The following is an 18515-nucleotide window of genomic DNA, read 5'->3' on the forward strand; positions in this document are numbered from 1 at the left end:
AATGCTTTGCAAACAGTGAAATTTTACATTAATAATGATTCTGTTGCTAGGAGACCTTAATTTACTTTGAATGATCCCAGAGATTCATGAAAAGGATGACTTTCCCCCAAGATTATTTATGTATTTCATTTGGGAGGAGGGACAGTGGATTATTTTGGATGGAAATGGCCTTTTATGCTTTTTGGGGAATGAATTTATTATATTGTGTATATGCTTAGAAGCTCTTTACAGGATTTTCTGGGAATTAAGTATTCATTTAATTTCAGAAGATTCAGTTTAGATTTGTATTATTGATAAAAGAACAAAGGCAAAACGTGCATCCCAGTTTTTATTCCGTTCTCCAGGGGATCTTCCTGACCCAGGAATCGAACCTGGGTCTCCTGCACTGCAGGTGGATTCTTTACCATCTGAGCCACCAGGGAATCCTTTATGAATGCCTAAGGAATAATAATAAATACTTTGACATGACTGGTCACTCTTTAACCAGAATAGCTTATTCTGTCTTCATATTTCGGTATTTTTTAATTCACAGTTAAATTTTTCAGCTATTTCAAAGTTACTGTGTTTTTATACTTTTTAAATTTAAATGACAAATGTTGCTCATACTTAAGGAGATTAAAGCTGTAAGAAATTTCCCAAGTATTATTTAATCTGGAGAAATCTAAATAATTACTTTGGAATTATATCAGGGTATATTTTTCGACTTAGACACAGGAGTACAAATAAAAGGGAAAGTATTTTGTTAGGACAGATATGTGTTATGACTTTGTTCAAAAACAATCCCATTAATGACCTCAGATCACTGAGCACAGTTCTCTTTGTCTGCTTAGTCGCTTCAGCTGTGAACAACTCTTTGCAACCCTATGGACTGTAATCCACCAGGCTTCTCTGTCCATGGGATTCTCCAGGCAAGAGTCCTGGAGAGGGGTGCTGTTTCCTTCTCCAGGGGATCTTCCCCACCCAGGGATTGAACCCAGATCTCCAGCATTGGAGGCAGACTCTTTACTGTCCGAGCTACCGAGGACAATTCTAGTAGGAGTTTAAAAAAAGGCCCAGAGGGAGATCTGGGTAGGATGATATTTCTCATGCAATTAAAATGTTGCTCTGCCTTTTCTGGTCATTATTTGCTCGGTCTCCGTGTCTCCTTCTTGTCGCAGATGGCGTCATCAGACTTGCAGGTGGTGAAGGCGCCCACGAGGGTCGCCTGGAGGTGTATCACAGGGGACAGTGGGGAACTGTCTGTGATGACGGCTGGACTGATCTTAACACCTATGTGGTTTGCCGGCAGCTGGGATTTAAGTAAGATCTATTGATACAAGATAGCTAAATGCCAAGCTATATTTTTGAAAGTCTTGTTTTTTACCCTTACTTGTAATGTCTCTAATACTAACAATATATATTCTCAATCATTATCTACCTGTCTATTCTACCTACCTTCCTACCTCTCTTATCTACCTATCTATATGTGGAAGTTCAGCAATTAAAAAACAATAACATTCTCTTTGATGATAAATAACCATATCTTGCTGTTTATCTCATTTGCCTTTCCTGCCACCACCCCTCTTCTTGAATAACTGGTTGGAGCCATGGATGATGTATTTTTTTTTTTTCCCCATGGATGATTTTTAAGTCCCGTTCTGTCTATTTAAGTAAGACTGTATGCCGTGAAAGATCAGTTTTATTCTGATGCATTGCTGCTATTGGATGTTGTTAGTAATAACATCACTGTGTTTAAAATTGCAGAGAAGTTCAATGTCAAATTCTTTGGTATTACATTATTTCCTTTCTCATAATGTGATGATAATTATCACTTTTATTTGAGAAAAACAGCTTTCTTGTCATGAGATGACCTTTTGAACTCACCCTTGACCTCATTCTCCTAAAAACTGAGTATCACACTTTGAGCAATATATTTCATGTCACACACATAATGCATTCCACAGTAAAGACCTAAGTTGCTTGAAGTGATTGCAAATGATGCCTTTGAGCTAATATCTGAATGAAGCCTGTGAATGCCCATTCTTTCTTATTTTCCCTGTTTTTATGTCATACTTGAAGTAATTGTCTGATGTTTAAAAGAAATAAGCAAAATTATATTATTTCAGCTTCAGATAGAATTAATTGCAAATATTTATTAAAACTTAAAAATATGCTTTCATTGAAGCTAAACATTCAAGCTATGTTTAAACATATATTTTTAAAGTTGTAAAAGTAATATAAAATTTTAGAGGTTTGGAAAAAGAGAAAATAAAAAACTACCCCCAATTTTTCCATTATTAAAACTTGCGTATAACTTTGTAACAGCTCTAGTAGTAGATATATAATTTTACTATTCACTTTTTTCCTTTATATTACTGTAGTCATAATTTTTGATAACATAACTGATGATGTTCATATTATAATTTACTTAATATTTAAATTAGTTTAAATTTTCTTGTTGTAAATAATGACATCACAAAGGTATGGATGTATGAGATTGACAAATATTTTGAATTTTCATGGGCAGTGCAGTTAATTATAATTATGAAGTCAAGGGCTATGACATGCTAGCCAAATAAATATTGATATTTAATTAATAAGAATTACTTTAAAATGCCATTTCATCTGAGTAAATCTCTGTTAGTCTGAGAACTGTATCCCATTTTCGCAAGTTTAGAAAAATTCAAAAATATTAGTTTACTGTTCTCATACCGTTCTCATATTTTCCTTATTAGTGAAAACAATTGAATAAATGCTGATTTTTTTCTCCATTTTTTTATTTTGTTTCACAGATACATTCAGTTTTTCTTGCATATACAGAGTATCAGAACTTAATGGTTCTGAAAGTGTTCTCAATATTTGTTAAAATTCTAAATGATTGAGTTAGAAGATAGAATAGGCGCCTGCTACATTTACATTTTAGTTTACAGAGGAATTTTTGAAAGAATGCTCTTTTGGAATAAAAAAAGAGGGTGAACTCTGGGTTTCTTCATACAAACAAAATCCCAAAGTAAAATGGCCACTTGCTGTCTCTTACATAATTGACATGAACGAATGTAATCAGATTGCTGCATTTTGTGGAAACCTGGTGTAAACTGAAAGTGATAGCAGTATGGAATTTAGGATAATTACTTTTCTAGCTAAGAATCGATTAGTCAGCAAAATAGAAGTCTTAGAATGACATTGAAAGTTGCATTGTTTTAATTTATTGAAATGTTCATCATGTTAAATAAATTTAATGAATAAGTGCACGGGAAAAAATTAGGAAAATTCATCTTTCAGACTGAAAGATCTCTTCATATTCTTAGTACAGAAATAATAAAATGGAATGAAAGTGACTAACATAAAATTTATGAGTTAGAGTTTAATTATTTATATAGACCAATTGAAAGACACTTCAGATATCTTTTAGCTCAGGGATTTCTGGAGGTTTGTTTGGATTTTACAGAACAAAAGAACCAAACTGGGGACAAGATGAATGAAGGTAGAGATTGACTTATTTGGTAATTTTTAATTTTGTGTATCTTTCCTATTTCTACAATGTGTGTATATATATATACATATATATATTATAATGCACTGGGGGTTTTTCAGTAGGGCAGTGTGACAAAGTCAATTGAAACACAAATATAATTCATGAAAGTTAAAAAATTCAGATTTATGTAACCTTATAAAAAGCACTGTTATTACTCTGATTTTGATTGGTTAAAATCCAAGTTTCATCATGGATTGGAATGATTCTTGAGAAATCACTGAACCAATACATACATTTTGTTTTAATTTTTTGTTTATTTGTTTCCTTTGACTGCGTCATGCAGCTTTCAGTATCTTAGTTACACTACCAGGAATTGAACCTGCAACCCTTGGCAGTGAAAGTGTGGAGTCCTAACCGCTGAACCACCAGGAAATTCCTCACACGGTTTATTTTGGAAGACAGGATAGGAAAGAGGCTCAGAGAGCTAATGAAATCAAATGCACTCAGAAGGCTTTCAGAGGCTGATACAAGAGTTCTCACTTTCTGGTGCTGTGTTATTTCCACGGTCAGGGATTTGACATTTATCTGTTTGCATTCTCTCTGGATGGTGGGTTAAATTGTAGACAAAACACAAGAATGGTTGGGGGAATAGGATTATCTGTTTGTTACCCATTCAATCAATCAAACATTGTTAAGATCATCAAAATATGTGATACAGTGAACACTGCTGTTAGAACTGAGTTCTCAGGATAGGAGAAAGAACAAATACCCTCTGAAGTCATGACACTTAATGAGGTTGCTTGTTTTATGGTTTGTGGTTCCTTGAAACAAGAGACAGCAGTTGTGTGCATGTTTGTTTTATTGCCACAGATATGGCAAACAAGCCTCTGCAAACCACTTTGAAGAGAGCATGGGACCCATATGGCTGGAAGGCATCAGTTGCTCAGGAAAGGAAGCCAGTTTCCTTCAGTGTTCGCGGGGACCCTGGGGAAGGCATGACTGCACCCATCGGGAAGATGTTGGCATCTCCTGCTACCCCGGCGGGAACGGATTCAGAGTCTCCCTGGGTGAGGTCCTACCACAGCTCTTGACTGTTCATATTCCAGTAGCCACTGCACGTCTAGCCACTGGTCTCTGGCTTTTCAACAAGTCTATTTTCCCAGATGCTCTAATTTTTAGTAATTTTATTTCAGAGAAAAATAGTCTTTTGAGTCAATGTTACAAAATTTTACTCCTAATTTTTCTCTACCCATGAGCCTACTTTTCTCATGTATCTGAAACATAAAAGAAAGAAACTGCAATGTCCATTCCCCAACTGATTGTTACTTATTCTGCCTTTCATTTACCTTGAATTCTAATGAACTATTTGAGAAAGGATTGAAAATAAATCAGAACAAAACAGGAGGTCTCTTTCCCACCCTCCATGATTCATTTGTCTTTAGTCCTGAGGCCTTGTCAATCATTGCTTGCCAGCCAGCCGTTGCTGTGTCCTAACACAGATCTTTCAAGTTTCTCACTGGACCCCAAGGTGGATTCATTGGAGTAAACAGCCCACCTATCTTTCTAAGATATCCTGTTACTAAAAACCCATCAGCATCACTTATTATCCCCTCATTCCAAATTTCTTCAGACTTATAGTCAGATAAAAGATACTTAGCTCATTTAACAGTCTAAAATATTCGTGTGTAGTGTTAATCACTCAATGTCCAACTTGTTCGACCCCATGGACTGGAGCCTGCCAGGCTCCTCTGTCCCAGGCAAGAATACTGGAGTGGATTGCCATTTCCTTTTCCAGGGGATCTTCCCAACCCAGGGGTCCAACCTGGGTCTCCTGCATTGCAGGCAGATTCTTTACCATTTGAGCTACAGAGAAGACCTTAAATATTCTTAGATGAAGGTCCTTTTGTGAGCGGAGAGCAACTACTATATATCCTTGACAGACTTAACATCTGATGAGGAGGCCAGAATAAATATGAATGAAAAGTATAGAGGGAGATATTCAGAAGACTTGCCAGGACTCTACCATAGCTCTGTTTGTATGTATACATGCATTTTTTGGTACATAAATGTTGAAATAACCAGCGGTGGTCCTTAAGTCTCACCTCAGGCTTGAGTCAGCCCCTTTTATATCCTCCTGTTTTGAGACTGTGAAGCTGGAATCCTCATATTATAAAATAATGGGATGTATTGAATCTCACAATATTAACTATTCCCTGGTGGCACAGTGGTAAAGAATCTGCCTGCCAGTGCAGGAGATGTGGGCTTCATCCCTGGGTCGGGAAGGAAATGGAAAAGGAAATGGCAACCCACTCCAGTAATCTTGCCTGGAAAATTCCACAGATAGAGGAGCCTGGCAGACTGCAGTCCACGGGGTCACAAAGAGTGCGACACGACTGAGCATGCAGTTAAGCACACATACTTTAATTTGTCAAAGTGTATGTTGATTCCCCATTGTACTCTGACCTGTGAGATCATAGTGACGTACTCCACTAATCTAGCGCTAATGATACCAGGTAGAAATACAGCATTTTACCCTGTCCCTCATAGGTCATATTTTAAATTGTTTCTGTTTGGTCTCCTCCCTTGCTACTTTCTTCCTATAAAGGATTTATGACCCTGCTAGGATTATGTGATGAGTAATTACATGTGGTTGGGAGAGATAGAGCCTGTTTGCTAGACATGGAACCTCTTAGCCCCAGATAGCAGGTATTTGGATCATGGAGTGATCTATTCAGGCATATTCCATCAGTACTCCATGTGATGAAGTATTATAAATACTATGCATGTGTTCTAAGCCACTTCAGTCGTGTCTGACTTTTTGCAACCCTTTGGACTATAGCCTGCCAGGCTTCTCTGTCCATGGGGCTCTCCAAGCAAGAATACTGGAGTGGGGTGCCATGCCCTCCTCCAGGGGATCTTCCCAACCCAGTATCACCTGGGTCATCACCCCCCAACCCTCTGCCCCGTCTCTTTTCTCTCCTGCATTGGCAGGTGGGTTCTTTACTACTAGTACCACCTGGGAAGCATACCAAATACTACAGTCTCAGTTCTCTGAAGACCTGTGTGGTTAAATATACACATACAGTTAGGACAACTAATCCTCTCAATTTCCTTAAAATCTTTAATTTTCTGAGATTATATTGATAGATATATTTTTTAAAAATTTAAAAAGTTGAGGGTGATAATTATTAATAAAATATGAGATCATTATTATGAATTCTTTGGTCCTAATTTTGGTAATATATTAACTATTCATTTGTCCAAAGAACATTATATCTGAGCCAAATTATTCTGTTGCAGTAGAATCAGATTACCATTTATTCATCCAAAGAGATCATTACTTTCCCACTTATCAAAAAGGACTGCAAAGAGATCATGGAATGGTGCAGTTTAAAAACAATTTAGTTTTTTCACTTCTTTGGTGCTATGATAAGAGCTGTTAGACTATTAGAGTATTCAACTGTTTGAAGGCAACTCATTGACGTTAACTTTAATTGTGAATGAAACTTTTCTCAAAATTAGTAGTAGTTCAGTAGACACTTCCTAATTTTAGGTGTGTGGTAGATGGAATGCTCAAAAACAATATTCTAGGTCAGTAAAGGTGATTTAGTACAAATGTAGTTAGTTAATGCCTATGTTAGTTGGCGGAAATTTGTGGGATGGTAAATATGTAGATTTCTTATTTTAATACTGCATTCTTTTTTAAAAAATTAAATAATTATCACATTTTCCACATCCTATCTCATCCTATCTTTTACTTGCCCTGATTGCCCTAAGACTACTCTCCACCAATACTGCATTAATTCTAAAGTTCAGAGTATTAAATCTTAACAGAGATATCTTTCACACTTCATTGTCTCTGAATTTTACAGTGTAAAGATTTTATCTTTCTTTTAGGAAAAATATTATTTTCTTAAAAAAATGTATTAAATCAGTTTTATAGGAAAATTGAAATAAAGAAAACTCTGTTGTAATCAGAGTTTGTGATATATAATGAAAGATACTATATACTCTGTTTAGTTTTCCCAAGCATTTTAAGATTTTAGAAATAAATCATGTATGTTATTATTGCTATAACAAAAAGAACTTAGTGAGGTAGTATTAATAGAATGGTTTCTGTCATTCAGTTTCCCTTCAAGCATCAAAAATCCAGTGATTTAATAAAATGAATGGCTAAAATTAGGTTCAGAAATATTGTATATATTATTTTTACAAAGTATGCAACTTAGGCTTTAAAAGTACTTCATCATTTTTATTTTTATGGAATGTGAAAAACTGCCCATAAAACAACTAGGATGGAATGTGGAGATCTAATTCCATGTGTGTATGATTTCTTAATTTTGCACCAAAGATCTAAAAAGTGTAAAAATGAAAACTTGAAGAATTTCATCTCTTTAAATTTTTTCTTTAAGAATCACTTTTCCCCTTGCTCCTCTTGCAGAGAATCCCTAAATTTCAGATACAATAATAAGAAATGTAAAGTTTTAAATATATTGTGTTATGTTCACATGCCTATTACAAAAATTTTTTAGCTAATGTAAACAACGCATAGAGAAGGCTGTTATTTTGACTTTGCTGTATTGATTCCACTATGATGCCTGTTCCATGAAGTGGGTGTGATCAGAGATTAGAGAGCCAGCAACTCTGGGGCAACAAAGAAGAGTTCGAGGAATCAAAGTAGGATGTGTCTGTCTTGCCAGTGTGTTTCCTTTCAGTTAAAAAATGTCATCTAGTTATTACATACATGGGGTTGAACACAGATTGAATGATACTTGGTTTGTTAGCTGATTACATCACCTCCTTGCTGCTGCTGCTGCTGCTAAGTCACTTCAGTCGTGTCCAACTCTGTGTGACCCCATAGACAGCAGCCCACCAGGCTTTCCTGTCCCTGGGATTCTCCAGGCAAGAACACTGGAGTGGGTTGCCATTTCCATCTCCAGTGCATGAAAGTGAAAGGTGAAAGTGAAGCCGTTCAGTTGTGTCCAACTCTTAGTGACCCCATGGACTGCAGCCTACCAGGCTCCTCCGCCCATGGGATTTTCCAGGCAAGAGTACTGGAGTGGGGTGCCATTGCCTTCTCCAACATCACCTCCTTAGGTTCTGATAATTTCACCATGTTGGATGGTATTCTTTGAATCCTTATCAATCTTAGAGGTGCAAGCTGGAGACCCTTCAAGTAACTAGATAATGTAAAGAAAGTGTATTAGTTTGCTTGGACTACTGTAACAGATCACACACTGGGTGGCTTAAACAACAGGTATTTATTGTCTCACACTTCTGGAATCTGGAAGTCCAAAATCAAGGTGTGCACAACAGATGTTATGTGTACTCTGTAATGCCAAGCACTGTTTCAAGTGCGGGGAATATAAAGTTGAGCAAGATAAGCACTCTGACCTCAAGGCTTCAAAAGATACTGCAGAAGTGGATACAGTTTTGTTTTTTTTTCCTAAATCAGTATGTCCTCTCTCTCACTGTCCATCTAATATTTAGCTCATTTTAAAAGCAAATACTATTTTATAAAGTCTCTGATGCTTTAACATCAGTTTGGTTGTTTTGGCTCTTATAAAAGTAACAATGAGTATTACTTTTAACGCGCGACTTAGGTTTTCCAATCAGACTGATGGATGGAGAAAATGAGAAGGAAGGACGAGTGGAGGTTTTTATCAACGGCCAGTGGGGAACAGTTTGTGATGATGGGTGGACTGATGAGGATGCCACTGTGATCTGTCGACAGCTTGGCTACAAGTAAGAAAACCTAATGATATGGGATGGTTCCTTGACAGAATGTATGATTTTTTTTACTCTTGTTCTTGTATAAAATTAGTATTTATGATTCCGTTGAAAATACTGGCAGCATTCTGACTTGATTCAGAATGGTAAAGAAATACGAAGTAGAGTCTGTTTAAATTTTTCTATACTGTTATAAGACATATACGTTATGTTACTTAAGAAATGTAGCTTTTATCTAATAACAAATAGTCCAATAACTCTTGATTATTCATAACACTGGAGAAGGAAATGGCAACCCACTCCAGTATTCTTACCTGGGAAATCTCATGGACAGAGGAGCCTGGCCCGCTACAGTCCATGGGATCGCAAAAGAGTCGGACAGAACTTAGCGACTAAACAAAAACAACAACATTCATAACAATGCTTCTGTCAGCCAAACGTATTAACCTTTTCTCTGTGATTTATGTCACAACACAGTAGCCTTATAAGGGATTCTGCTGTTACTGAAATTACAGTTGGTTCTTGTTATTTGTAAAGTCACTGTGAACTTTAAGTTAGGAAACACTGAGCCATTGCTTCTAGACCTGAGGTCAAACCAAGTGACGGTCTGCCTTCTTGTTTTAACTCTCATGCTTGCAAGCAGTTGCCCTTTTTGTAGTCTACTAATGCTTTCCCCTCCCCTGCATTTCTGCACCTTTTTGTTGATGATTTCTGTTTAAAATGCCCCTAAGCATTTTGCTGCAGTGCTGTCTAGTATTCCTGAATGAAGAAGGCTGTGATGTCCCTTATGAAGGAAATGGTGTTAGGCTTCATTCAGGCATGAGTTATAGCATAAAAAACGTGGCATTAAGTGAGATGGGAAATAGACACTTATTTCCAGTTTGAGGTGAACTAAAAAAAGGTAGTTTATCTCCTGTGAGACCTCAACTGGGAAACTCAAAATTGTTTGAGACTTTAGGCATGTCCACAAATGACGGTGAAGAGTCTGATTGATTTTGGAGTTGCAAATATATGTGGAATATGTTCCAATTTAGAGGGCTATGAAATTTAAGCTAATAAACATAATTAGCCTGGCTTATTTTGGATTGCTAATAGTGGTGTGAATTTTAAAATATATCTTTAATTACACATCTATGTGTATCTTAAATATTGATAAACTTAACTGGTTATTCCCATGCAGAATATACTTTTATTTTTAAAACTATTTCTATTTTGATGAAAATTCAATTTTTTCCCTAAAGCTTTAACCCAAAGTTTATTTTCAACTACTTAGATCCTACTTCAATGTACTGCTCAGTTTTGGTCCTAGTTGCCATTCCAATTGCTCTGTAGTCAGTGGGTTCATTATTTGTAATATAGATTTTTCAGTATCCAAAATCGGTGGTATGTGACATTTTTGACTTTCAAAATATAGGGTAATAGAATAAGGGAGGAAGAATCTACATTAGATGAATTTAGTCAACAATTTAAGTTTCCTTTGCTCACTACATTTCTAACATTTGTTTTTCCCTTAAAAAAAAATATATATATATATACACACACACATATTGTTCTTAGATTACATTCTCAATGAATTTATCTAAAATCAGCCATTAAAGTGTATTGCTGCTTGAGACTAATTTTTTGGCTTACTTTTATTTTTTTCGTAGAGGTAATCCAGGAAACCTAGTGTTACCTTTGGAAGTACGAAGGAAAATGTGAAAGAAAAGGTCAAATATGATCCTTGAATTGTGTGTCTAAGTCACATTTAAGGAGCAAAAAAATTGTACAGATATCCATCAATGCATTTTCACTTTGCTTTCCTGCTACATCTTTCCTTGCTTTTTGCGTATCATGTAGTCCATTTTGCATTCAACTCAAATGGTGAATGTAGGTGAGAACAATCTAGACTGAGTGAACAAAGTTTGTAGAAATCTTCAACAATATTTCTGTAGCAATTATCAAGAAAAGCATTAAAAGAAGATCCTACTTTATGCTGGGTTTTATTTTTAAAAGTATTTATTTGTGTATTTTTGGCTGTGCTGGGTCTTTGTGGTGCAGACTTTCCCTAGCTGCGGCGAGCTGGGTTGCTCTCCAGGAGTGGTATGCGGGCTTCTTGTGGTGGTGGCTTCTCCTGTCGCAGAGCACAGGCTCTAGAGTGCATCGACTTCAGCAGCTGCAGCATGTGGCCTCAGTCGTGTGGCTCCTGGGTTCCAGAGCGCAGGCTCCGTAGTTGTGGCTCAGGGGCTTATTTGCTCCTTGGCATGTAGAATCTTCTGGGATCAGGGATCGAACCCATGTCTCCTGCATTGTCAGGCAGACTCTTTACCACTAAACCACCAGGGAAGCCCCTTAGTTTATAATTGTTTCTAAAATAAATCTTAATACATAAATCAGTGATTTAATGTTACTATGACAAAGTGGATGGTCATCTTCTAGTGTACAAGCTACAATTTGCCATCAAATAGTATTTAGAAGAGAATCATTTAGCTTTTGATCAGTCTACATATATTTGAACATACACTTGTTTTTATAATTTCCTATGAGAGGAGATAGAATTTCATATAAGAACTTATAAGTAAGTATGTGATTAGAATAGGGGATTTTTTCTCCATGTCTGTTTTGAATTATTAAAAATCTTTAATAAAGCATTTATTTGTAGAAATCAATCCAGAAAGCTTTGAAGATGTCAGAAGACTTGAGGTTTCTTAATAAGAATACCAGAGAACTGTCCCCCACCACCTATATTGCACTTGAGGTTAGTACTTGGAAACACTGAGAATTAAAATAGCTTTTTCATAATGTAGGAAACAGAAATGAAGTAATAAGAATCAGGAACCTGAGTGGTAACTAATATAGACGCACTTAGAATGAAGGTAAAAGACACCCTTGAATGGTGTGTTACATAATGTCTGACAGTCTAGCATATGAGCACATCGTTTTTAGAGGGTTGAGAGAGAATGTGTTGCTATCAGCTAACCTTGTTAGGAGTGAATAACCATGATGGAGAGTCCATTCTTTTCGAACTCTGTGTGCTTCCATTAGTGCATGCTTCGATATGACATTGCTCTTGCACTCTGTGTTTATTAGAGTTATATCCCTTAAAAGAGTTTTCAAAGGGTGTATCCTTATTGCTTTGCCTGTGTGCTCCGTCGTTTCAGTCGTGCCCAACTCTTGGCAACCCTATGGACTGTAGCCCACCATGTGCCTCAGTCCATGACAGCAATACCATGCTTCTCTCCAGACAGGAATGTTGGAGTGGGTTGCCGTGCCCTCCTCCAGGGGATCTTCTCCACCCAGGGATTGAACCTGCATCTCTTACATTTCCTAGCACTGGCAGGCAGCTTCTTTACCACTAACATTACCTGGGAAGCCCATCCCTATTGCCTTAATAGAGACCTAAAACTAACTGTATCTAATTTTTAATCTTATGTTTAAATAGCTGCAAAGAGTTTAATTTCTGCCATATTTGTATATGACATTTAAAAGTTGAAGTTACATTATTCTTTTAATTATATCCAGTAGAACATAAATATAGTGTTTTGATACTGTCATTCATTTAAAAAATAGATGAATATGTTCTTCTTTGACCTTCACAAATTTTACATAGTTCCTTTTTCTCCTTGAAGTTTTAGTTTAAATTTTCTTTCCCCGCAGAATCCTAATGTTAGTATATTTTTAAAACTGTGTGTGTGTACACATGCAGAGAGTGAGATAGAGAAATTAAATTCTTCTAACATGTTGCTATCAGGATTTTATGATTTCTGGTACACAACTAATTAAAAACGACAAATTTGATAAATGGTTTTTCAACGTAAGAAAGAAAAGTTGACAAAAGCTCCCATTTCCTAGACCGATGGGTTGGGGTTTGGGTCCTTGGATAACAGGAGGCTTCATTGCTACCGTTTGTTTTGAACTGTTCTTTTGGCCACTTCAGAGGCTTTTAAATCTTGGAGCAATGAACTGTGGTTGGATTGGCTGAGTGAAAGGCATGCCTTTTTTTAGTGTAGTGGGAAAAGGGAAATTTTGAAGACTTAGCAAGACCAGTTTGAGGAGAGAATACACATGGATTTTGATGATCTACATATCAGTTCCCATATCTCTTGGAAAATCATCATCTACTTCCAGGAGGACTTGATACTCAGTTGAAGTGAAGTGAAGTGAAGTGAAGTGAAAGTCGCTCAGTCGTGTCCAACTCTTTGTGACCCCATGGACTGTCTGTGGAATTCTCCAGGCCAGAATACTGGAGTGGGTGGCCTTTCCCTTCTCCAGGGGATCTTCCTAACCCAGGGACCAAACCCAGGTCTCAGTTTAAAGCGTTGTGTATTAGAGCCTATTGTCTCACTGAAATTATCAGCTATGAATTACTTCATGCTTGTAACCCAGAAGTCCCTATAGGTGACACAGTCTTTAATTATTTCTTTTAAAGTCAAAGAAAAATGTATTAGATTTCACTATATCTTTGAGAATGTCTCTAATTATGTACTTTTATTAGTTAAAATATTCTCTAATTCTACTTGCTGATATATCTAAAATGGTACATTCTCTTTAGTTTGTTCATTGATTGGTAAATTGCTAAGAAATTATCCTTTTGGTTTATTTAATGAGTCTAATTTTATTTTCAACATGTTTACTTCCATCTGTCATCTACTTTTTATGCTATCTATCACGCTTTATTTTTGGTTCTTTTATGACCTTCTGGCTTTTGATTCACAGGGAATCTAATATTCTTTCTTTGCTATCTCTAGTTGTCTGAAATTTCAGCATTCTTGTTTTACTAAAAATTCTCTTTAAATTTTTAGCAAAGATTTTCAGATATTTTCTTACCAATTTCACAAATTATCTGTAATTTCCCCTTCTTGAAAAATATCAAGGCATTAAGCTTATTGTTATTTGCTTTCTACCTTTGCTCATCCTCACACCCAAAACTGATGGGAATCATCTTGGATATTAGTTTCAGGATGTTATTAATTTTCAATTTTCTTCAAATTATGGCTATTTGAATTTCAAATTGCTCTTCATTACAGAGGCACTTATCAGCAATTATTTCCATTTTTTAAAAAAGATTAATGAGATAATAATTTCTGGCAATTCTGATTAAGAAAGAGAGAATATAAGTAAACATTCAGTTCAGTTCAGTTCAGTTGATCAGTCCTATCTGACTGTTTGTGACCCCATGAATTGCAGCATGCCAGGCCTCCCTGTCCATCACCAACTCCCAGGATTCACCCAGATTCATGTCCATCGAGTCAGTGATGCCATCCAGCCATCTCATCCTCTGTCGTCCCCTTCTCCTCCTGCCCCCAATCCCTCCCAGCATCATAGTCTTTTCCAATGAGTCAACTCTTTGCATGAGGTGGCTAAAGTACTGGAGTTTCAGATTTAGCATCATTCCTTCCAAAGAAATCCCAGACCTGATCTCCTCCAGAATGGACTGGTTGGATCTCCTTGCAGTCCAAGGAACTCTCTAGAGTCTTCTCCAACACCACAGTTCAAAAGCATCAATTCTTCGGCGCTCAGCCTTCTTCACAGTCCAACTCTCACATCCATACATGACTACTGGAAAAACCATAGCCTTGACTAGACAGACCTTAGTTGGCAAAGTAATGTCTCTAGTTTTGAATATGCTATCTAGGTTGGTCATAACTTTTCTTCCAAGGAGTAAGCATCTTTTAATTTCATGGCTGCAGTCACCATCTGATTTTGGAGCCCCAAAAATAAAGTCTGCCACTGCTTCCACTGTTTCCCCATCTATTTCCCATGAAGTGATGGGACCAGATGCCATGATCTTAGTTTTCTGAATGTTGAGCTTTAAGCCAACTTTTTCACTCTCCTCTTTCACTTTCATCAAGAGGCTTTTGAGTTCCTCTTCCCTTTCTGCCATAAGGGTGGTGTCATCTGCATATCTGAGGTTATTGATATTTCTCCTGGCAATCTTGATTCCAGCTTGTGTTTCTTCCAGTCCAGCGTTTCCCATGATGTACTCTGCATAGAAGTTGAATAAGCAGAGTGACAATATACAGCCTTGACGTACACCTTTTCCTATTTGGAACCAGTCTGTTGTTCCATGTCCAGTTCTAACTGTTGCTTCCTGACCTGCATACAGATTTCTCAAGAGGCAGGTCAGGTGGTCTGGTATTCCCTTCTCTCTCAGAATTTTCCACAGTTTATTGAGATCCACACAGTCAAAGGCTCTGGCATAGTCAATGAAGCAGAAATAGATGTTTTTCTGGAACTCTCTTGCTTTTTCCATGATCCAGTGGATGTTGGCAATTCTCTGGTTCCTCTGCCTTTTCTAAAACCGGCTTGAACATCTGAAAGTTCACGTTTCATGTATTGCTGAAGCCTGGCTTGGAGAATTTTTAGCATTACTTTACTAGCATGTGAGATGAGTGCAATTGTGTGGTAGTTTGAGCATTCTTTGGCATTGCCTTTCTTTGGGATTGGAATGAAAACCGACCTTTTCCAGTCCTGTGGCCACTGCTGAGTTTTCCAAACTTGCTGGCATATTGAGTGCAGCACTTTCACAGCATGATCTTTCAGGATTTGAAATAGCTCAACTGGAATTCCATCACCTCCACTCAGCTTTGTTCGTAGTGATGCTTTCTAAGGCCCACTTGACTTCACATTCCAGGATGTCTGGCTCTAGATGAGTGATCACACCATCGTGATTATATGGGTCATGAAGGTCTTTTTTGTACAGTTCTTCTGTGTATTCTTGCCACCTCTTCTTAATATCTTCTGCTTCTATTAGGTCCATACCATTTCTGTCCTTTATCGAGCCCATCTTTGCATGAAATGTTCCCTTGGTATCTCTAATTTTCTTGAAGAGATCTCTAGTTTTTCCCATTCTGTTGTTTTCCTCAATTTCTATGCATTGATTGCTAAAGAAGGCTTTCTTATCTCTTCTTCCTAGTCTCTGGAACTCTGCATTCAGATGCTTATATCTTTCCTTTTCTCCTTTGCTTTTCGCCTCTCTTCTTGTCACAGCTATTTGTAAGGCCTCCCCAGACAGCCATTTTGCTTTTTTGCATTTCTTTTCATGGGAATGGTCTGAATCCCTGTCTCCTGTACAATGTCAAGAACTTCATTGCATAGTTCATCAGGCACTCTATCTATCAGATCTAGGCCCTTAAATCTATTTTCACTTCCACTGTATAATCACAGGAGATTTGATTTAGGTCATACCTGAATGGTCTAGCGGTTTTCCCTACTTTCTTCAATTTAAGTCTGAATTTGGTAATAAGGAGTTCATGATCTGAGCCACAGTCAGCTCCTGGTCTTGTTTTTGTTGACTGTATAGAGCTTCTCCATCTTTGGCTACAAAGAATACAATCAATCTGACTTCAGTGTTGGCCATCTGGTGATGTCCATGTGTAGAGTCTTCTCTTGTGTTCTTGGAATAGGGTGTTTGCTATAACCAGTGCATTTTCTTGGCAAAACTCTATTAGTCTTTGCCCTGCTTCATTCCGCATTGCAAGGCCAAATTTGCCTGTTACTACAGGTGTTTCTTGACTTTCTACTTTTGCATTCCAGTCCCCTATCATGAAAAGGACATCTGTTTTGGGTGTTAGTTCTAGAAGGTCTTGTAGGTCTTCATAGAACCGTTCAACTTCAGCTTCTTCAGCGTTATTGGTTGGGGCATAGACTTGGATAAGTGTGATATTGAATGATTTGCCTTGGAAACGAACAGAGATCATTCTGTCGTTTTTGAGATTGCATCCAGGTACTGCATTTTGGATTCTCTTGTTGATCATGATGGCTACTGCATTTCTTCTGAGGGATTCCTGCCCACAGTAGTAGATATAATGGTCTCTGAGTTAAGTTCACCCATTCCAGTTCATTTTAGTTCGCTAATTCCTAGAATGTTGACATTCACTATTGCCATCTCTTGTTTGACCACTTCCAATTTGCCTTGATTCATGGACCTGACATTCTAGGTTCCTATGCAAAAAGTAAACATTAGCAAAAAGAAACATAAGCACAGATACAGAGGGTTAAAAATTGTAGAATACTATAAACTTACTTTTAGCCAATGAATTTGCACCTCTGGATGAAATGAACAATTATCTAGGAAACTGTACATTTCAACAAAAAATATAATTATTAAGAGGATTCCCTGGCAGTCCAGTGGTTTGGCCTTGGTGTTTTCACTGTGGGGGCCCAGGTTCAAACCCTGGCTGGGGAACTAAGATACTGCAAGCCATGTAGCATAGCCAAAAAAAAAAAAAAAAAAAGAAGAAGAAGAAAAAAAAAACCCTAAAAACTCAAACCAAAAAAAAAATTTTTACAGTTGATACAAAAGATAAAAAACCCAAATAAATTAAATAAATTACTAATGACAGGAGAACTGACTCTTGACTTTTGCTGAAGAGTTTTGACCAGTCTTTAAGACACAGATGGCTCCTGAGTTCTTAATATAAACGTACAGCAAAAAAAAAAAAAATCTTTCCATTCACTATGAAGTTAATATAACTTAACTTTAAGTCTAGACAAGGATTCATACCCAAAAGAAAACTCATTAATCTATATCAAAAATTCTAAACAAAATATTAATGAATTTATCAGCAGTGTATTAAAAGAACAATATCACTCAAATTTTCTGTAAGAATATGAGAGTAGTTCAGCTGAAGCATTCAATTTAATGTATTTTGGTGTGTTGTCTATAAATGAAAACATATATGATTATCATAATAATGTTGAAAAGTTACATGGTAAAAATCAGTATTCCTGTCTCATATCTCCTAGGATGCTGAGAATAGAATAAAACTACCTTAACTCTATTATCACAAACAAGCATGAAATAGGAACAAATAAGTGTGCCTGTTTTTACTGCAATGACTCAGTTTTATCTGGAGTTTCCACTAATCATTAAGAGCTGAGATATTGGAATTTTTAAGAAGCCAGAATTTTATATGAATAATGCAGTGTCCACCTAGAGAACCCAGGAGGATCATCTGAAAAGACACTAGACTAGTGTTTATTAATGTAAAAATATGAAATATAAATATTTTTTTAAAGCAATAATGTTACTATATGCTAAGTAGAAAATTTTTTTAAATGTCATTTATAAAAGGTACAAAACTCAAAAAAATTCAAGGAATAAACTTCACAAATATTGAGGTCTGTGCGAAAAAAAGCTATTAGTAAATCTTTACAGAAGCTGTAAGACTTCTTTATACTCCACAACTCTGAATGGGAAGACAAAATAGAAATTAATCTGTACCTTCAATGCTCTCCTCATCGAAGTCTTTGTTTTTCTTGGTGTGTATGATGGTTGGGGAGGGCTTCACTTCCATATTCATCTGAAATCAAGTCTATGTGAAATTGGCACAGGAATAGGCAAAGAGGT

The 18515-nt window shown here is 36.7% G+C and overlaps 1 protein-coding gene across 3 annotated transcripts in view; it reads left to right on the forward strand.

Moving 5' to 3' along the window:
* Positions 1 to 18515, forward strand: part of PRSS12 (serine protease 12) — an 82735-nt gene that overhangs the window by 36981 nt on the left and 27239 nt on the right. For all 3 annotated transcript variants that reach the window (XM_069593397.1, XM_069593398.1, XM_069593399.1), the window contains 3 exons: positions 1158 to 1299; positions 4325 to 4521; positions 9058 to 9199. In XM_069593397.1, coding sequence (XP_069449498.1) covers positions 1158 to 1299; positions 4325 to 4521; positions 9058 to 9199 — 481 coding nt within the window. The remainder of the gene's footprint in view (positions 1 to 1157; positions 1300 to 4324; positions 4522 to 9057; positions 9200 to 18515) is intronic.

Source organism: Ovis canadensis, chromosome 6, assembly GCF_042477335.2.
Source record: "Ovis canadensis isolate MfBH-ARS-UI-01 breed Bighorn chromosome 6, ARS-UI_OviCan_v2, whole genome shotgun sequence".
NCBI classification, from domain to species: domain Eukaryota; kingdom Metazoa; phylum Chordata; class Mammalia; order Artiodactyla; family Bovidae; genus Ovis; species Ovis canadensis.